The following is a 15,244-nucleotide window of genomic DNA, read 5'->3' as shown; positions in this document are numbered from 1 at the left end:
TAAAACAAACAAACCCAAGTCTGGTCTGAAGTCAAATATTCACTCTGAATCATTTCATCTGCAGTTGGTCCGCAGATTATTAGATACTGATTATGATATAATAATATGAATTGATCATTTCGTACTGATTTACTGATTCTCTATCTGCTGTTTGATTTTATTCTGAAAAGAAGACTTCCTGTCAGAGTTTAATTGAAGTGCTGAGTTCAGACCAGACCCGAGTTCATTATAATATTAGTAATGAAGTTATTTTTTCACCATTTCAAAGTTGATGGGTTTTTTCGTTTTTTGCTTTTTGCTTCGCCAGATTTTATTTTGTTGATTTTGGTATATTTTTGATGCTTATTTTTCTACACTGTAGAGTTAACAGAGATGATTAAAATGTTTAAAGGAAAAGTTTAAGTGTCTTTTACTTTTTTAAAAAAAAAAAAATATTCAAGCAGGAAATCATCAGCTGTTGAAGCTTCTTGTCTGCTCAGTCACAACATCAAACACCTGAAACTAAAGCCCCGTTCTGGTACTAAAAGGTGGAGCTGTGAACACTGCAGTCTGACTGGTCAGTAGAGGATGGTCACTCTGCTCAGGGCTGAGTTGTGTCTGGTTTTGAGGCTCATGTAACCACTGTTCATACTGTGGAGAGTTTTATTAGTAAACTGTAACTATAAAATGAAATGATGTTTGCTGCCTCTCACAGCAGCTGGAGTCTGAGAAAAAATAACTTAATTCACTGGGCCGACTGCCGGCAACTTTTAAGGTGGAATGTTAACTTGTAATGTTACTCAATGCATGATGTGAAGACCGTGACCAATCAACACACCTTAAATTTCACAACTTTGGCTATTACTTTAGTTTTTATACAACATACACTTTTAGTAATGACTGGATCCTCAAGTGTTTATATATATAAATTTCGGCCGGTTTATGTGACAGAATATATTCACTCGGAGGAAAAAAAGTAGTTCCTGTGGGCTCCAGCAACACTAAACCCCTGAGCTTGCCTGAGAAGGACTAAATGCACAAACCTGCTATTTTTAATATCCCATGGAGAGAGACTCTCACTGCAGCCTGTTTTATTTTGTTCTGAAAATGTCGGCGTGCAGCCTCGTTCTGTGGACGATAAACGAGGTGCAGACTAAAGGAGGAAATACAGTGAGTGCTGGACGGAGCAGTGAGTGACAAGAACCCCGCCCACATTTAAGAGTACTGTTTGCGGTGGAAACGCTAGGGTCTAGGTACCATGTCTGAAGGGTTAATTTTCAAAGATACCATAGCGAAAGTGTTTGGTGGAAACGGGGCTAAATACTTCCATGTATTTTGTTTCCTCTCATCCTGATGCATTAATTTACCTTTTACAAGTCCTTCAACCGAACAGTAGTCGTCCAATCACCAGAAAAAATGTTAACATTGAACATTTCTGCAAACACTGATATGTTACACTTGTAGCAGATACATTGAAACCTCTATTAACACGGTGGTTAACATGTGGCTAGGTTTGGGCATAAAAACTACTTGGTTATGTTCAGGAAAAGATCATCTTTTGATTAAAACACCCACATTTGATGGCACAAAAGTGGAAAGTCAGTGAAAAACACACAGATTCGGGGCTTCAGCACAGCTAGGAAACACCATGATGTGTCTGTAAAGGTCACTTAGTTTCAGTGCCAATAATACTGGGGGAAATGCTGCGAAGTGTCGCCAAGGAGCAACTGGTTTTGTTGTTTGTTGATCTCTTACAGTGGTCTGCAGATTGACAGTGTCTCACCCTTGGGACACACCATCCATTGTCTCCACCTCCTGATGAGCGAAATTTGTCAGATATCATACTACTGATGTTCTTAATCATAAATAAACAAGTTTCAACCATTAAACATAATCAGGTTTTGGACCTTGTCCTCTTTTGTGTCAGGATCAGATGCAGACTGATGGCCGCCATCTTGTTTTAACATGGATGACTGTATTGTGCACTTAGTACCACTAGATAACACAAGAAGAAGTGTCCACTAATGAGGCCTCAGTCGGGCAAAATGAAGGTCTTTTGGTAATCGATTAATCCTTGAAGTCATTATTCAGGCAGAAATAGGCTACCAACTGACCCCTCACATTTCAGGGATACACTGTTAGAGCCGTTTTAGTAACTCCTAGTTTCCTATTATTTTTTGAGTGACTCTAACGCACCACCTGACCTGGCATCCGGGAACCTTTGATTGTATCCAGGTGTGCTGAGGTGAGTGTGCAGCGTGGATGGAAGACACCACGGAGTTTCAGTCTTTAACCGCCGTGTGTTTGGTTAATCTTAGATTTAACTGTTTTATCAGTCATATTTTGTTTTGGGTTTTTTTTTATTTTTAATAATGCCATTTATCAATTTTTGCAAATTAAGTCTTCATATAATGATTATCTAATTATTATTTTTATTTTTTATTTGGAAGCTGCTATACTCGTCAACAAGTTAAACCAATTATCAGCCGATATATGAAGAGTTAATTTACAAAAAATTATTTGTATAACACCTGTTTTTTTTTTTGTTTTGTTTTTTTTACAGGATTATCAATCATTTTTGGGTTTTTTTGTTTTGTTTTTTTTTATTAATTTTAAGAATGGCATTTATCTGTTTTTGTAAATTAACTCTTAATATAATAATTATCAGATTTTTAAAATTATTTATTTTATCCATTTGGTTATTTATTTATTTTATTTGGAAGCTGTGAAAATACAAAAATACAAAAATGTATTGAATTAACACCTGAATTGCAACTGGTCAGAAAATCTCAACTTTATTAGGAGACTTTTTTACACAGACTTGAATAGCCTAATAATTCTTACATGCTGTGACACTGCAACATTTTCTGAGTTTAGCGCACAGGGAAAATCTCTCACCGTTGTAGTCCTAATGTTCACACTGGACGCACGCCGTTGTTATCCGAGCATAAATACTAACTGGGGGGTATTCCAGAAAGCGGGTTATGTGAAAACTCAGAGTAAGTTAACCCTGAGATGAGGGGGACTCTGAGTCAATCACCATGGTAACAGACTCTGTGAACCTAACCTGCTCGCTGACAGGTTTTCTTCAATAAACCCTGAGTTTTTCTCTGCCTCCTCCCTCTTACACGCTGTTTCATTTCCTCATTCATTCAGTCCGTGTCAAAGCTTGTATCGAAGCACATTAATTAGCGGAGATTTACCGTCTGTCACAGTCTAAATCCTGCTGGATATTAGTTTGTTTCTCAGGACTGTCTTAAGTTACTGAGTTTATGCACATCAATCATTTCTTTGGACATCAGTTTTTGTCTTTACATTCAAATATTACACAGCGAGAATTCACCCTCAGCTCAGAATCAAACCTCTGTCCTTTTTATATTTATTATTTTGTATAACACTGTGCACAAGGATCAGACTGTCAGTCTGTTAGAGCAGCTCTGAAATGTTTATTGCACATAATGTGTAGGTCTAATTATTTAAATTTTAAAAATCGGTATGAAGCTTTAGACACGTAGTATCAATGACTAATGATCTCTGTCACTGATGTCATTGGTCGCACTGATAGAACATAATTCCTATAGCCTAATATTGGGGATTATATGTTCATATTTCTGAGTGAGCAATGGTGCAGCATTTCAGTGTCTTTACATTTACTACATTTGTAGCTGAAATAAAGTCACTGAATGCTGTTGAGTCAAGACACAAATAGATGTCCAGCATTTTAAAATCTACTGTATTTTAACCTCAACGTCTTTTCAAGTGCCGAACATATTATTACTGGGTCAGACTGTGAGTTTACAGTCATGTCTTTATGTCTTTGATCTATAGCCTAGACTATATGTTTTAAATCTTCCTATTTTTCAGTTGCTGCCTCCTGTGTTTTCCCCATCAGATTAAATCTGAACAAATATATTATTATATATTATTAATATAATGTAATGTATCTACAGCCTGATACACAGTCAGATTCCACCACTTTATCTTCATTAAGAATTATGTAAGTCTGATAAATGATGAATAAACGGACAACACTGAATAAAACTTTTTTATTAACTTTATGGTAAACTTATTTACACTTTCCTCTCTCTAACTCAGTTTCCCATCTCAGGGTAAATCAACTCAGAGTTCAGGGTTAGACTCAGAGTTTGTTGAACCTCCTACCTGGAATGCCCCTCAGATCCCACACATTTCAGGGATACCCATCAAAATGTTTAACCAGTATCAGCTGATATATGAAAGGTTCATTTACAGAAACACATTTATTGGTGTAACACCTATTTCTTTAATTATGTATTACAGGAATATTCATGTTTTGTTTTTTTTAATTAATTTTAAGAATGGCGCTTTGTGGTGCTTCATTGTCCGGTGTGAGGCTGATGTTAGTCTCAATGTCCAGTATCATTTAGGCTGTAACTGTTATCTGAGGTCAAGCATTAGCTTTTAAATTAAAAGAAATGTGAATCTATGTCAGAATTGTAAATGCTCAGATCTAAAACTTAGTTTATATCAACGTGTGATTTTTATTCTCACTTTAACATGCATGGATTAAGAATGTTAATAAATTAATATCTTTAAGAACACGTCAGAAAAATACTGTAGTATGACATCAGTATAAATATCTCACTGCTTATTTTATCTCCTTGCAGACTCATCATGATGACGGCGAACACATACGACCAGATAAATCCACAAGACCATAGTATGTGAACATCTGGATTCAGCCTTCCGATCTGAAGGTGAGTCTCAAGATCACCAACAGTGATTATTTTATTTTTACATTTAACATCATTTTAGCAAAAGAACACAAGTTAATTTGAGCTGCTCTTTTTTAATAACAAGCAAATATTTACATCAAACTCTCCACGTCTACACACTGTTGAAGAGGTTGAACCGTTTATAGTAAAATGACCTCCATAACTTTTTCCTGTAGCACCACCCGCAGGACAGAGTTAGCATTTTTACCTCCACTAATGGTAATAAAAGCTAGTTAATCGGCTAACAAAATCCTGCTTTGCATTAATGCATGAGTGATAATACTCCAGTGATATACTTAATAGCAAAACAGTCACAGGGGACATTTTTACACCTTTAATACTTCAATCACACCTGTTAAAAGAATGCACCACACCTAGCAACAGGCTCAACCACAACTCCTCACTCAGGTAAAAGTTTCTGTCTCTTCCTTGCTCAGAGCTGCTCTGAGAACTCTCCTAAATCACTTAAACTTTAAGGCTAAGTTAGGAGCTCAAGTTCAATGCGGTGTCATAAACGTGGGTCATACAGCAGCCTCTGTAGATAAAACCTTTTTATTAAGTTACACACTGACAGTTTGCAGAAGAATGTTTTATCATCTGACTTTTCTATAAACACATTTCATCACTTTGTTTACACCAACAAACGGCTCAGCTGTCCCCTTATATAAATATATATTTACTGCTCTGTGTGTTTAATGGCTTTATACTGGTACTTTACAAACATCACACATACAAATATTTTCTTTATGGAAAGTAAAAAACAAATCCCTTAAAAGACAGATGATATGATGACATGTTTCTTTCTCCTCAGTGTGTCGGCAGCAGCTGATCTGTGGTCAGGTTTGTTTCTGAGGATGAGGAGAGGAAGCTGAAGATTCATCAGTGACGGTAAGCAGACACCAAACAGATCACTCAAACACTTTTGACTTATAATATTCTCACTGTAGCTGCTCTGCTCGACATACAGGAAGTTATGTCTCTGGAGCAGGAGTAAGGACGAGGTTAGCCTAGCTTAGCATAAGCTGGAACGATTTCTCATCTAATTCTGAGTCTCTGTGGTTGGTTATTATTTAATGTCGTTAAGTGTCTTTAGTAATTTTAAGTCGTTTGGAGTCTTTTTCCATCATTCTCAGTCTCTATGTTCATCTTATGCTTCGTTTTAATCATTTTGAGTATGTCTTTAGTCTCTTTGTGGTCATAAGTTTCGTTTTGGGTCTGGTTTTAGTCATTTCAGTTTCCTGGTGGATGTATGGAGTCTCTTTGTGGTCATTGTGATTCTAGTTTTAATCCTTTTGAGTATCTCACTCATTTTGGGTCTGGTTTTAGTCATTTTGAGTCTGTTAGTGGTCATCTTAAGTTTCATATTAGTAATTTTGAGTCTAGTATCTTTCTAATCATCTTGAATCCTGTAGTCACTGAGTTGTCTCTGGTCATTTTCAGTCTAGTTTTAATCCTTTTAAGTCTCTTTGTGTGCATTTTGAGTCCGTTTTAGGGCCGTTTCATAGTCAACGCAAGCGACGCGGGCGACACTTGAAATGCAATACATCGCTAGCGCAGTAGGGGGTAGCAGAGTCACCGGTACATTCCGGCTAGCTAGTGCTGCTATCTTGAGTCCAGGGCACTAGAACTGTCGTGTAAATGGGGGTGTACCCGTACGAGTTCGCAAAGTTTTCCCTCCTCGCCCGCCATATTTCAGACCTGCTTCTTCTGTGAATAACAAAGTGGTTCATTTCAAGTACGTCGCTTGCATCATCACCCCTGCTGGCAATACATGGTATTACATGCGTCGCGTATCAATAAAATGCGTTCACGTCTGCGTGCCTTTGAGTCGACTATGAAACGGCCTTTAGTCATTTTCACTGTCCTGGTGGTTGTCTAGTCTAGTCTAGTTCTAATCCTTTGAGTATCTTTCTAGTCATTGTGAATTTTTGTGGTCATTTTGAGTCTTGATTTAGTTGTATTAAATCTCTTTTTAGTTGTTAGTGGTCAAATAATTGATAACATTGACACAAAAAGGAACGGTAAAACCACAGAACTGTTTTTTTTTTGTACAGTAACTTATTAAAACTCCAAACTGTTTTTCACATTTCTGATCATGTCCACATTAAATAAATGAGATACTATGATAAGTTAGGGGCCGTGCACACGACATGCTTTTGTGCACTCAAACACTGGAGCGACGCTATCATTTACGCGCGCCTGTGAGTTCAGAGTTCAACTTTTGGAACGCAGCAGTGTGCATCGCATGTTATGTGACGAGGAACAACCAATCACAGCTGACACATTTCTTCTGTAAATATCAGTCTGTGGTAAATTCGCAGAGCAAGTTCATAATTTCAGTGCAGGGCTGCCAGAGCTTTACAATATTTGGCCTAGTACACACTTACAATATTTGGCCTAGTACACACTTACAATATTTGGCCTAGTACACACTTACAAAACAACACCTGGAAGAAGATCAGCTCTGCACTCAGGATTTCTGGTAAGTGGACCACATTACAGTGCTGGTGATGATCGCTTAGCAACCTCAGATTTGACATGTGATGTGTGCTGCCGCATTCCCAAAGTTGAACTCCGTTTATCTCAGGGTGCAAACGTCTCGCCCTGGGGATAAAAAGGTGCTTGGAAACGCGTGTGCGCTGCAACAGCTTTGCTCTGGCAAGTGCGCCAAAAAACGCAGCATGTGTACAGCCCCTGTAGAGGTGCTAGTTGTTGTGTTTTAAACTTTGGATAGGTGAACAACGGCCTGACTCCAGCTCTGTACTTACAACCAAGACACTGAAAGAAGGAAATTGAAACTGCAGTTGAAGCGACTAGAAAGAGACAAACAAGAAAATTGAGAACATTCAGTTTCATCTCAGTTTAATTGTTTAAATTTGATCCAGACGTCTTGTAGTGTGACATGTTGGTCTGGCTCTCACCCTGCAGTCACACATTAATCAGCACTGACTAGTTTAAGGGTTGACTCCACCTCATCTGACCTGTTGATGACACTGTAAGGTGCTTTGGCATTAAACCTCCACCAACTGGACTTCAGCATGTTTAAAATCTCATGTGAAATATGTTTGAGTCTCTGATCAGTGTCTTTGGTCCACAGCGCCCTCAGGTGGTCCGATGGAGCAGCAGTACGGTGAACACATTGTCCTCTGACTCCACCCACGCTCCTCCCTTCAGTTCCAGCCTCACCTCCTCCCCCTCCGTCAGCGGCAGGAGGCCCACATTGGTGACCAGCCCTGCCTCCGTCACCTCATGGTGGTGCAGTGACACTGGTGCGCCGCCTGACCCCCTCCTCAGGACCGTGTGGGCGGGGCCTAGGCTCAGGTCCAAGTTGAGGACGAACAGGTAGAGCCCACTCACCGGAGCAGTGAAGGTGCCGGTGTCGGAGTAAAACTGACCCTGGTTCAGTGATGTGTCAAACACGATGACGCCGTTAGAGACACTCAGAGGAGGTCCAGCCATGGGCAGCAGAGAGTCACCGGGCGGGACGGGAGCAACACCTGGAAGGTCAAAGAAAGGTAAGGTACCTGTTTAAGGTGAACGACTCTGACAGATTTGTTCCTGATAGAAAACTTTGTGGTCTTTTCGTGTCACTTAGTCTTTTGTGTCTTTGTGGTTGTTTTGACTATTACAAATTAATTATGACTTTGTTTTCGTGATATTTGATGACATAATGTACCATATTACTTTTGACAGTTGATTCTTGACCAATATACCATTCTATGACATGCTGTGACTACTGTTAAAAAATTATAATCGACCATATTACTTTGTTTTTTATGACACTTTTCTGAGTTGCTTTAATGACATACTATACTATGACTCTTAAAATTATAACTTTTTGTGATATACTACACTATGACAAATGATCATGGACCCTACAAATTTTGTGATTTTTAAAAAAAACATGACTTAGAATTATTTTTTTTGACACACTATTGTGACTTTTTCAAATTATTACCATATTATTACTTCATGTGATATTTTTTTTATGAGATACTACACTGACTTTTTAAAATTATTATAAACCATACCATGACACTTTTAAAAAATTATAATGTACCAAATTATTTTTTAATGACTTATGTTACTATGATTTGTTTTGTTTTGTTTTTTTAGATATTTTGACACACCATACTATGACACTTTTCTGTGACTATTTGAAAAATTTAAAATGTAATCTATTATGCTTTCTCATATTTTTTAAATGACTATACTATGACTTAAAAAAATATAATGTACCCTGCTATTACTTTGTGATTATTTATGACATAATATACCATGACTCCTTTATTATGCACAATATATTAATATTTTTATCATACATTTTTTATTGAAACCATGCAGCCATTACCATGGCTTTTTGTGATTTGCTTTATTAAATGATTTTTTACATACTGTAATATAACTTTCTATACTATAACTTTGAACATAATTACTATTTTACATTTTGATTTTTGTGGATGTTTTTTGACATACTATATTTATGATTTGTTTATAAAGGGTTTTATGTACTATAGTGTGACTTATTACTTAGTTTTTTATAAAGATTCTCAATTTTATATTATTAGATATATATATTTGACATCCTAAACTGACTTTTTTTTTTTTTTTACATATATACCATGAGTTTTTCCTTTAATATGTAGTATACTATGACTTTTTTGCGACTTTTTCATGACATAGTATACTATAACTTTAAGAAATTTATTTTATGATATATATGAGATGAGTATGACATGATATTTTTCTGTGATTTTTAGTTAAATACTTTGACATTTGTATTCCTTCACTTCCATTATTATGACAAACTACTCTGACTTTATTATTGAGTTTTTACACTCTAAGACTCTTTAGTCGTGCTATTTTGGCAAATCCAACCTAAAACACTTGTGTGACCAAACCTCATAGAAAGAGAACAAATTGAGTGTGCACCCACCTGACTCCCTCCTGCTCCGATGGTTTCCTCCTCTTCCTGATCCTCCTCCTCTCTTCTTATCTTTGTTCTTCACCAGCTGCCACAGTTTATCGAGCTCCAGCGTGGCGTCAGACCCCGCCAGCACGTCGGCGTTACTGAAGACGTTCTTGAACATCCTCAGGTGTTCCTCCAGCCCTCTCTTCAACCACCTCACCTCCGCCTGCAGTTTGGCCTCCACACCACTGGGCGGCGCCTCCCTCTCTGCAGAGGTGTTATTGAATGTCTCCTCCAGCCGGTGCACCTTCAGCGCCAGCTCCTCCACTGTCTTCTCCAGGTTCCATAGATCGCTGCCGTCTCCACCGTGGCCCAGACGCCTCGCCTCAGAGTGGAGGAGCAGCTGGCGCTCCCGGGCTGGCTCTCCACCGCTGCTCCTCCTCGTGCTGCCAGGGAGCCAGTCGGAGGAGGAGGGCTGGTCAGCAGGCGGTTTCTCCTCTGTGTCTCCTGGGAGCAGGAAAATGGATTATAGTTAAAGAAGAAACTGGAGCTGATGGTGAAGAGGTTTAAGATGCTGACCGTGTAATTAATCACAACATTTCTCTGCTGTTTCAAATCTAATAAAGGCGTACAAGGAGTTATGAATGAATTTTTAATTGAATGTAACAGTATTTTGTGTGCACCCATTTCCTAATAAAGAGGCAAACTACCTTTACATTTTTTTTTTTTAATTTGATTGAAAAGAAACCTTCACGGGGAACCTATTTGTGTGAGGGAATTGTTAGTGTGTGACACATTACATTATCTTACATTATCCTGTTTGAATGATGTATTATTGGTGCTTTGATGTAATTTTAAAAAGTTGAAAATTAATTATTATGAATTACTGAATCATTTGTAAGTAAGAGTTGGTTGTCAATTGTTATTTGACATTAGGAAATAAAAAACATGTCGTGATAACACGTGATAGATACAAGTGTGCCTTGAGATTTTGGCTCAAACCATAAATGGAGAAACTTAATATTACAGGCAGGCAGCTGGTTTTGATTTTAGAAATCAAATACAGACATGAAATTCTAAATGTGAGCATGCTTACTTCAGCTTCTGCCAGCTTAGGCAGAGACACCTTCACTTTGTACCCAGTGAAGCAGTAGATACTCAGATATACCAAACTTTGTTTCAATTTGCAGCCTCTGGTTTTATTTCTGCAGGACTGTAGCAGATGACAATTTGCTTTTCTGGTTGCAGTTCTGGTTGTGGAGTTGTTTTAGTTTCTCACAGTGGCCACTAGATGGTGCTACAGAGCTGTGTTTGACTGCAGCAGTTTCAAAAGAACAAGTTCGGACTAATAAAGGTTTTTTTAGGATCATTTTTAGATCATTTCTTGGCTTTTTTGTGCCTTTACAGAGACATTTTTTGTGATGTTTTAATGGTATTTTTTGATATACCTTTCCATGGCTTAGAAAAAAAACAATAACTATACTTTGACTTTTGTAATTCTTAAAATATTTCTATGACATACTATAGACTTTTTTGGGGTTTTTTTTACATACTTTACTATGATTTTTTTAAAAATGTTTTTTAGTGATTTTTTGACATACTATACCAAAGCTTTTTGTGATTTTTTTTTTTTTTTTTTTAAAAAATACTACACAATGACTTTTGTAATTTTTTATTTTTTTGATAAACCATTACTTTTGTGATTTTTTTTGGACATTCTTTACAATGAACTTTTGTGATTTTTTTTCATGTTTTTTTTGACATACTATATTATGATTTTTTTGTTTGTTTTTAATGATATTTTTGACATATGCTATTACCTTTTATATTTTTATGATGTACTACACTATGAACTTTTTGTGATTTTTGTCATGATTATTTTTGACATACTATTCTATGACTTTTGTCAGAGAAAGAAAATGGAAATAGTAAACTTGAGGACCTTAAATTGTACCGAAGTAAGCTGAGTAAATGCATCTCCTGGTGGTTCATACCTGGCTTGTTGCCCAGCAGGGAGGTGATGCTCAGGTCATGTCTACTCAGTTGCTCCTGCAGGAGCCTCAGCTGCTCCTTCAGGGCCGGGATGGAGTGGGCCTCCTGGTCCTGGACGGGCCACTCCAGGAACTCCAGCACCTCTTCGCCCAGCAGCAGCTCCAGCAGGTCATTGTGTCTGATGGCGTCTCTCAGCAGAGAGTTGAAGGAGGCGGAAAGGTGTTGCATCCTTTCCACCAGCTTCTTGTCCGCATCCTTCAGGCCGGAGACCTCGGCTAGACTGACTGTCACTGAGCTGCTCAGCTGCGCCAGGCTGTGCTCTAGAGCCCTGGTCCTGCTGTGCTCCGAGGCCTGAGACTCCTTTACCTGCAGGAGGAGCACAGCCATAAATATATGGCAGAGTTTGTTTAAATACTGTCTATCTTTCTGTCTGTGGCTCTCAGCTCCACGCACACTGGTTTCTACTGAAGACATACATCTTAAAAAACACAAATATATATTTCCATGTTTAAAAAAGTCTCAATAATGTCCTAAACCAGTAGGTCACTGTAGTTTTTAATCAAATTTAAGTCACATATATCATGTCAGTATCTTTAGTAGAGAACTACAAAAGGGATTATCTTCCATACCTGCTGGAGGCCATGTTGGAGTGCCTCCACCGCTGGCTCCCAGTCACCAGCCCCACCCCACTGCCCCGCCCCTCCACCACTCTCCTCCTCCAGAGCCAGTCTGTTTTCATTGGCCAGCTCCGTCACGTTAGCCACGCCCCCCTCCAGTCGAGCCATGGCGGCCTTCAGCCCTTTGCAGTCGCAGTCTCCGGTCGAGTTGTGCTGCTTGTACAAGGCATCAAACACGTAGTCCACGTCCGAGTCCAAGTGTTGCAGCCGCACAGAATGCTGGCTGAGGTTCCTCGCCAGCTCGCCCACCCGACTTAGCACCACCTCCTTCGCCGCCTCCACCTCCAGCCCCGTCTCCATGTACTGGATCTGAGTGGTCCGGGCCGTCTGGTTGACTTGCTTCTCCAGGTCCTTGAAGTCCCGCCTGAGCTGCTCTACGTCCCCGGAGGTCACCTCCATGTCCTCCATCAGGCCATCCACCTGCACAGCAACACAGTCAATCATTTATTTAATCCATCTTTTAACAGTCCCGTGTGCAAGATTTAGGGTGATATATTGGCAGAAATGGACCAGAGTGTAGCCCAGAACGGACAAAGATAACACTGGCTCTGACAGGGCCATCAGTGTTTTTGCGTCAGCTACATTAGTTAGCAGGGGTGGTTGGTCATACCACAAAATTTGGTTTCTTTCCTGTGAAAACGGAAGGGTATTTTGAAAGAAGAGAACTTGTTATAGTGTCCCAGAACGTCAACAACCAACACACCCAGGGTACCTTGCATGTTGTACGTGGAAATAGAAAGTCCATGGAGTAAGTTGTTTAAGTGAAGACAACACAAAATGTTGTTTGCACAGACAGCATTACTCTTGAAATACAAATAGGTACAACATAGAGAATAAAACTGATTCTTTTGATGCTAGGATCGATCTTGAAAATGAAAACGTAGTATTGAGAGTATCGATATTTTAGGATCCATACCCCTAGTTAGGGGTGGGCGTATGGATGTGATGAGCAGAGTCAGAAAAACACAGCATAAAACTGCTTTATTCAGTGTTTTTACTGGTATGAATCAACAGGTCTGTTTGTTTTAGAGTAAAAGAGACCTCTGCAGATAATGTGACTCCCCGTAAAAACCTCCTGAGCAATGAACACTGAAGGAATTCTAACCTGGAGAAGTTTCAGCTGGTTGCAATCTGCAATCCTCGCCACCAAACCCCCCTAAATCTAACACACTGCTCTCATGTCTTTAGTCACTTTTTATCCATCTAAATGTGTTTTGGCTTGACCCACCTTCACTGTGTTGTTGACCACCATGTTGTCCAGCCGCTCGACGGCTTCCCAGAGCGCCGAGGTGTCTGAGGGCTGTGGCAGCGGCGGCGGGCGGGCAGGAGGCGAGAAGGGAGTAGGGGGATAATCCTCCGGCCGATCTTCAGTGGTCTGATCCTGGTCCAGCTTCAGCTCAGTTAGTGTAGCATTCATGGCCTGCAGGCTGATCTGGGATCAAAGACTAAGGGTTAAATGACTGTTTTGGTGTTCAGTAATTATCATCAAGTAAAATCTGCTGTTTACAGTTTCATGAACATTAAAACATTAAAATACCAGTTTGTTTTTTTTTCCTTTCAAAAGTTTCAGACTTAATTTCGGGAAACATTTTAATAAAATGGTATAAAGTACCCGATGAACTGATTAATAAACAAAATGACAGATTAATAAATACTGGAAAGAATCCGTATTATTCCTCATTAAAAAGCTGTCCCTGTTGTCCACTGACCTGCAGCATCTTCTGGTGGCGTTTCAGCTTCATATCGATGTCTGTCTTAAAGTTGGTGAGGTTGTAGTGCAGCATTGTATGGAGGGAGTGCAGCCTGCTCTCCATGTCTGTCCGCTGGCTCTCCATTTGGCTCCGGATATCCCCGATCTGCTGAAATGCCTCGTCCAGTTTGGCATCCAGACGCTCTTCCATGGTCTCATCAAGCTCTGGGGGCTCTGGGGGCCCCGCCTGTAGCCCCGCCTCCAGTACCGCCTCCAGCTGGCTGCTCCTCAGCTGGGCAACATCACGGGCTAGGTCCCCCACCTGCCGGCTCAGGTGCTCCAGGGAGCGGTTGAAGCCCTCCAGGACGGGCTGCAGCTGGGACATGACCAGGGCCATCATGTGGGGGACGGGGAGGGGAGCTGGGGCATCTGGGTATCGGAGGACGGCCTCATCCACCTCATCTACAACTGAAAAAAAAAATAAAAAAATCAATTACAGATAAAAATTATTTTTATTTGAGGCTCCTCAACAAAAACAATCCACTGCTCACCAAAAACTATTCACACCTCACTAAAATTAATTACAGCTCACTAAAAACCATCAGCTGCTCATTGAAAACCATCAGCCACTCACTGAAAACCATTAGCCCCTCACTAAACGCCATCAGCCATCGACTAAACACCATCATCCCCTCACTAAAAACTACAGCCGCTCACTAAAATCCATCAGCCCCTCTCTAAACACCATCAGCCCCTCACTAAACACCATCAGCCGCTCACTAAACACCATCAGCCGCTCACTAACAACCATCAGCCGCTCATTAACAACCATCAGCCCCTCACTAAACACCATCAGCCCCTCACTAAACACCATCAGCCCCTCACTAACAACCATCAGCTGCTCACTAAAAACCATCAGCCGCTCACTAAACACCATCAGCCCCTCACTAAACACCATCAGCCCCTCACTAAACACCATCAGCCCCTCACTAACAACCATCAGCCGCTCACTAAACACCATCAGCCGCTCACTAAACACCATCAGCCCCTCACTAAACACCATCAGCCCCTCACTAACAACCATCAGCCGCTCACCAAAAACCATCATCCGCTCACTAAACACCATCAGCCCCTCACTAAACACCATCAGCTGCTCACTAACAACCATCAGCCCCTCACTAAACACCATCATCCGCTCACTAAACACCATCAGCCCCTCACTAAACATCATCAGCCGCTCACT

General features: G+C 40.0%; 1 protein-coding gene across 1 annotated transcript in view; it reads right to left on the bottom strand.

Moving 5' to 3' along the window:
* Positions 1–6,801: 6,801 nt before the first annotated feature.
* mmrn2a (multimerin 2a) overlaps positions 6,802–15,244 on the bottom strand; it is a 43,198-nt gene continuing 34,755 nt past the window's right edge. Inside the window, exons 6-11 of the mRNA XM_049600708.1 lie at positions 14,021–14,469; positions 13,540–13,743; positions 12,264–12,731; positions 11,637–12,000; positions 9,670–10,149; positions 6,802–8,230 (exon numbers count right to left, since the gene is read on the bottom strand). Coding sequence (XP_049456665.1) covers positions 7,836–8,230; positions 9,670–10,149; positions 11,637–12,000; positions 12,264–12,731; positions 13,540–13,743; positions 14,021–14,469 — 2,360 coding nt within the window. The 3' untranslated portion in view covers positions 6,802–7,835. The remainder of the gene's footprint in view (positions 8,231–9,669; positions 10,150–11,636; positions 12,001–12,263; positions 12,732–13,539; positions 13,744–14,020; positions 14,470–15,244) is intronic.

This window comes from Epinephelus fuscoguttatus, linkage group LG16, assembly GCF_011397635.1.
Source record: "Epinephelus fuscoguttatus linkage group LG16, E.fuscoguttatus.final_Chr_v1".
Taxonomy (NCBI): domain Eukaryota; kingdom Metazoa; phylum Chordata; class Actinopteri; order Perciformes; family Serranidae; genus Epinephelus; species Epinephelus fuscoguttatus.
The sequence above is the reverse complement of the archived record's forward strand: the minus strand, read 5'-3'. Positions and strand labels throughout refer to the sequence as shown.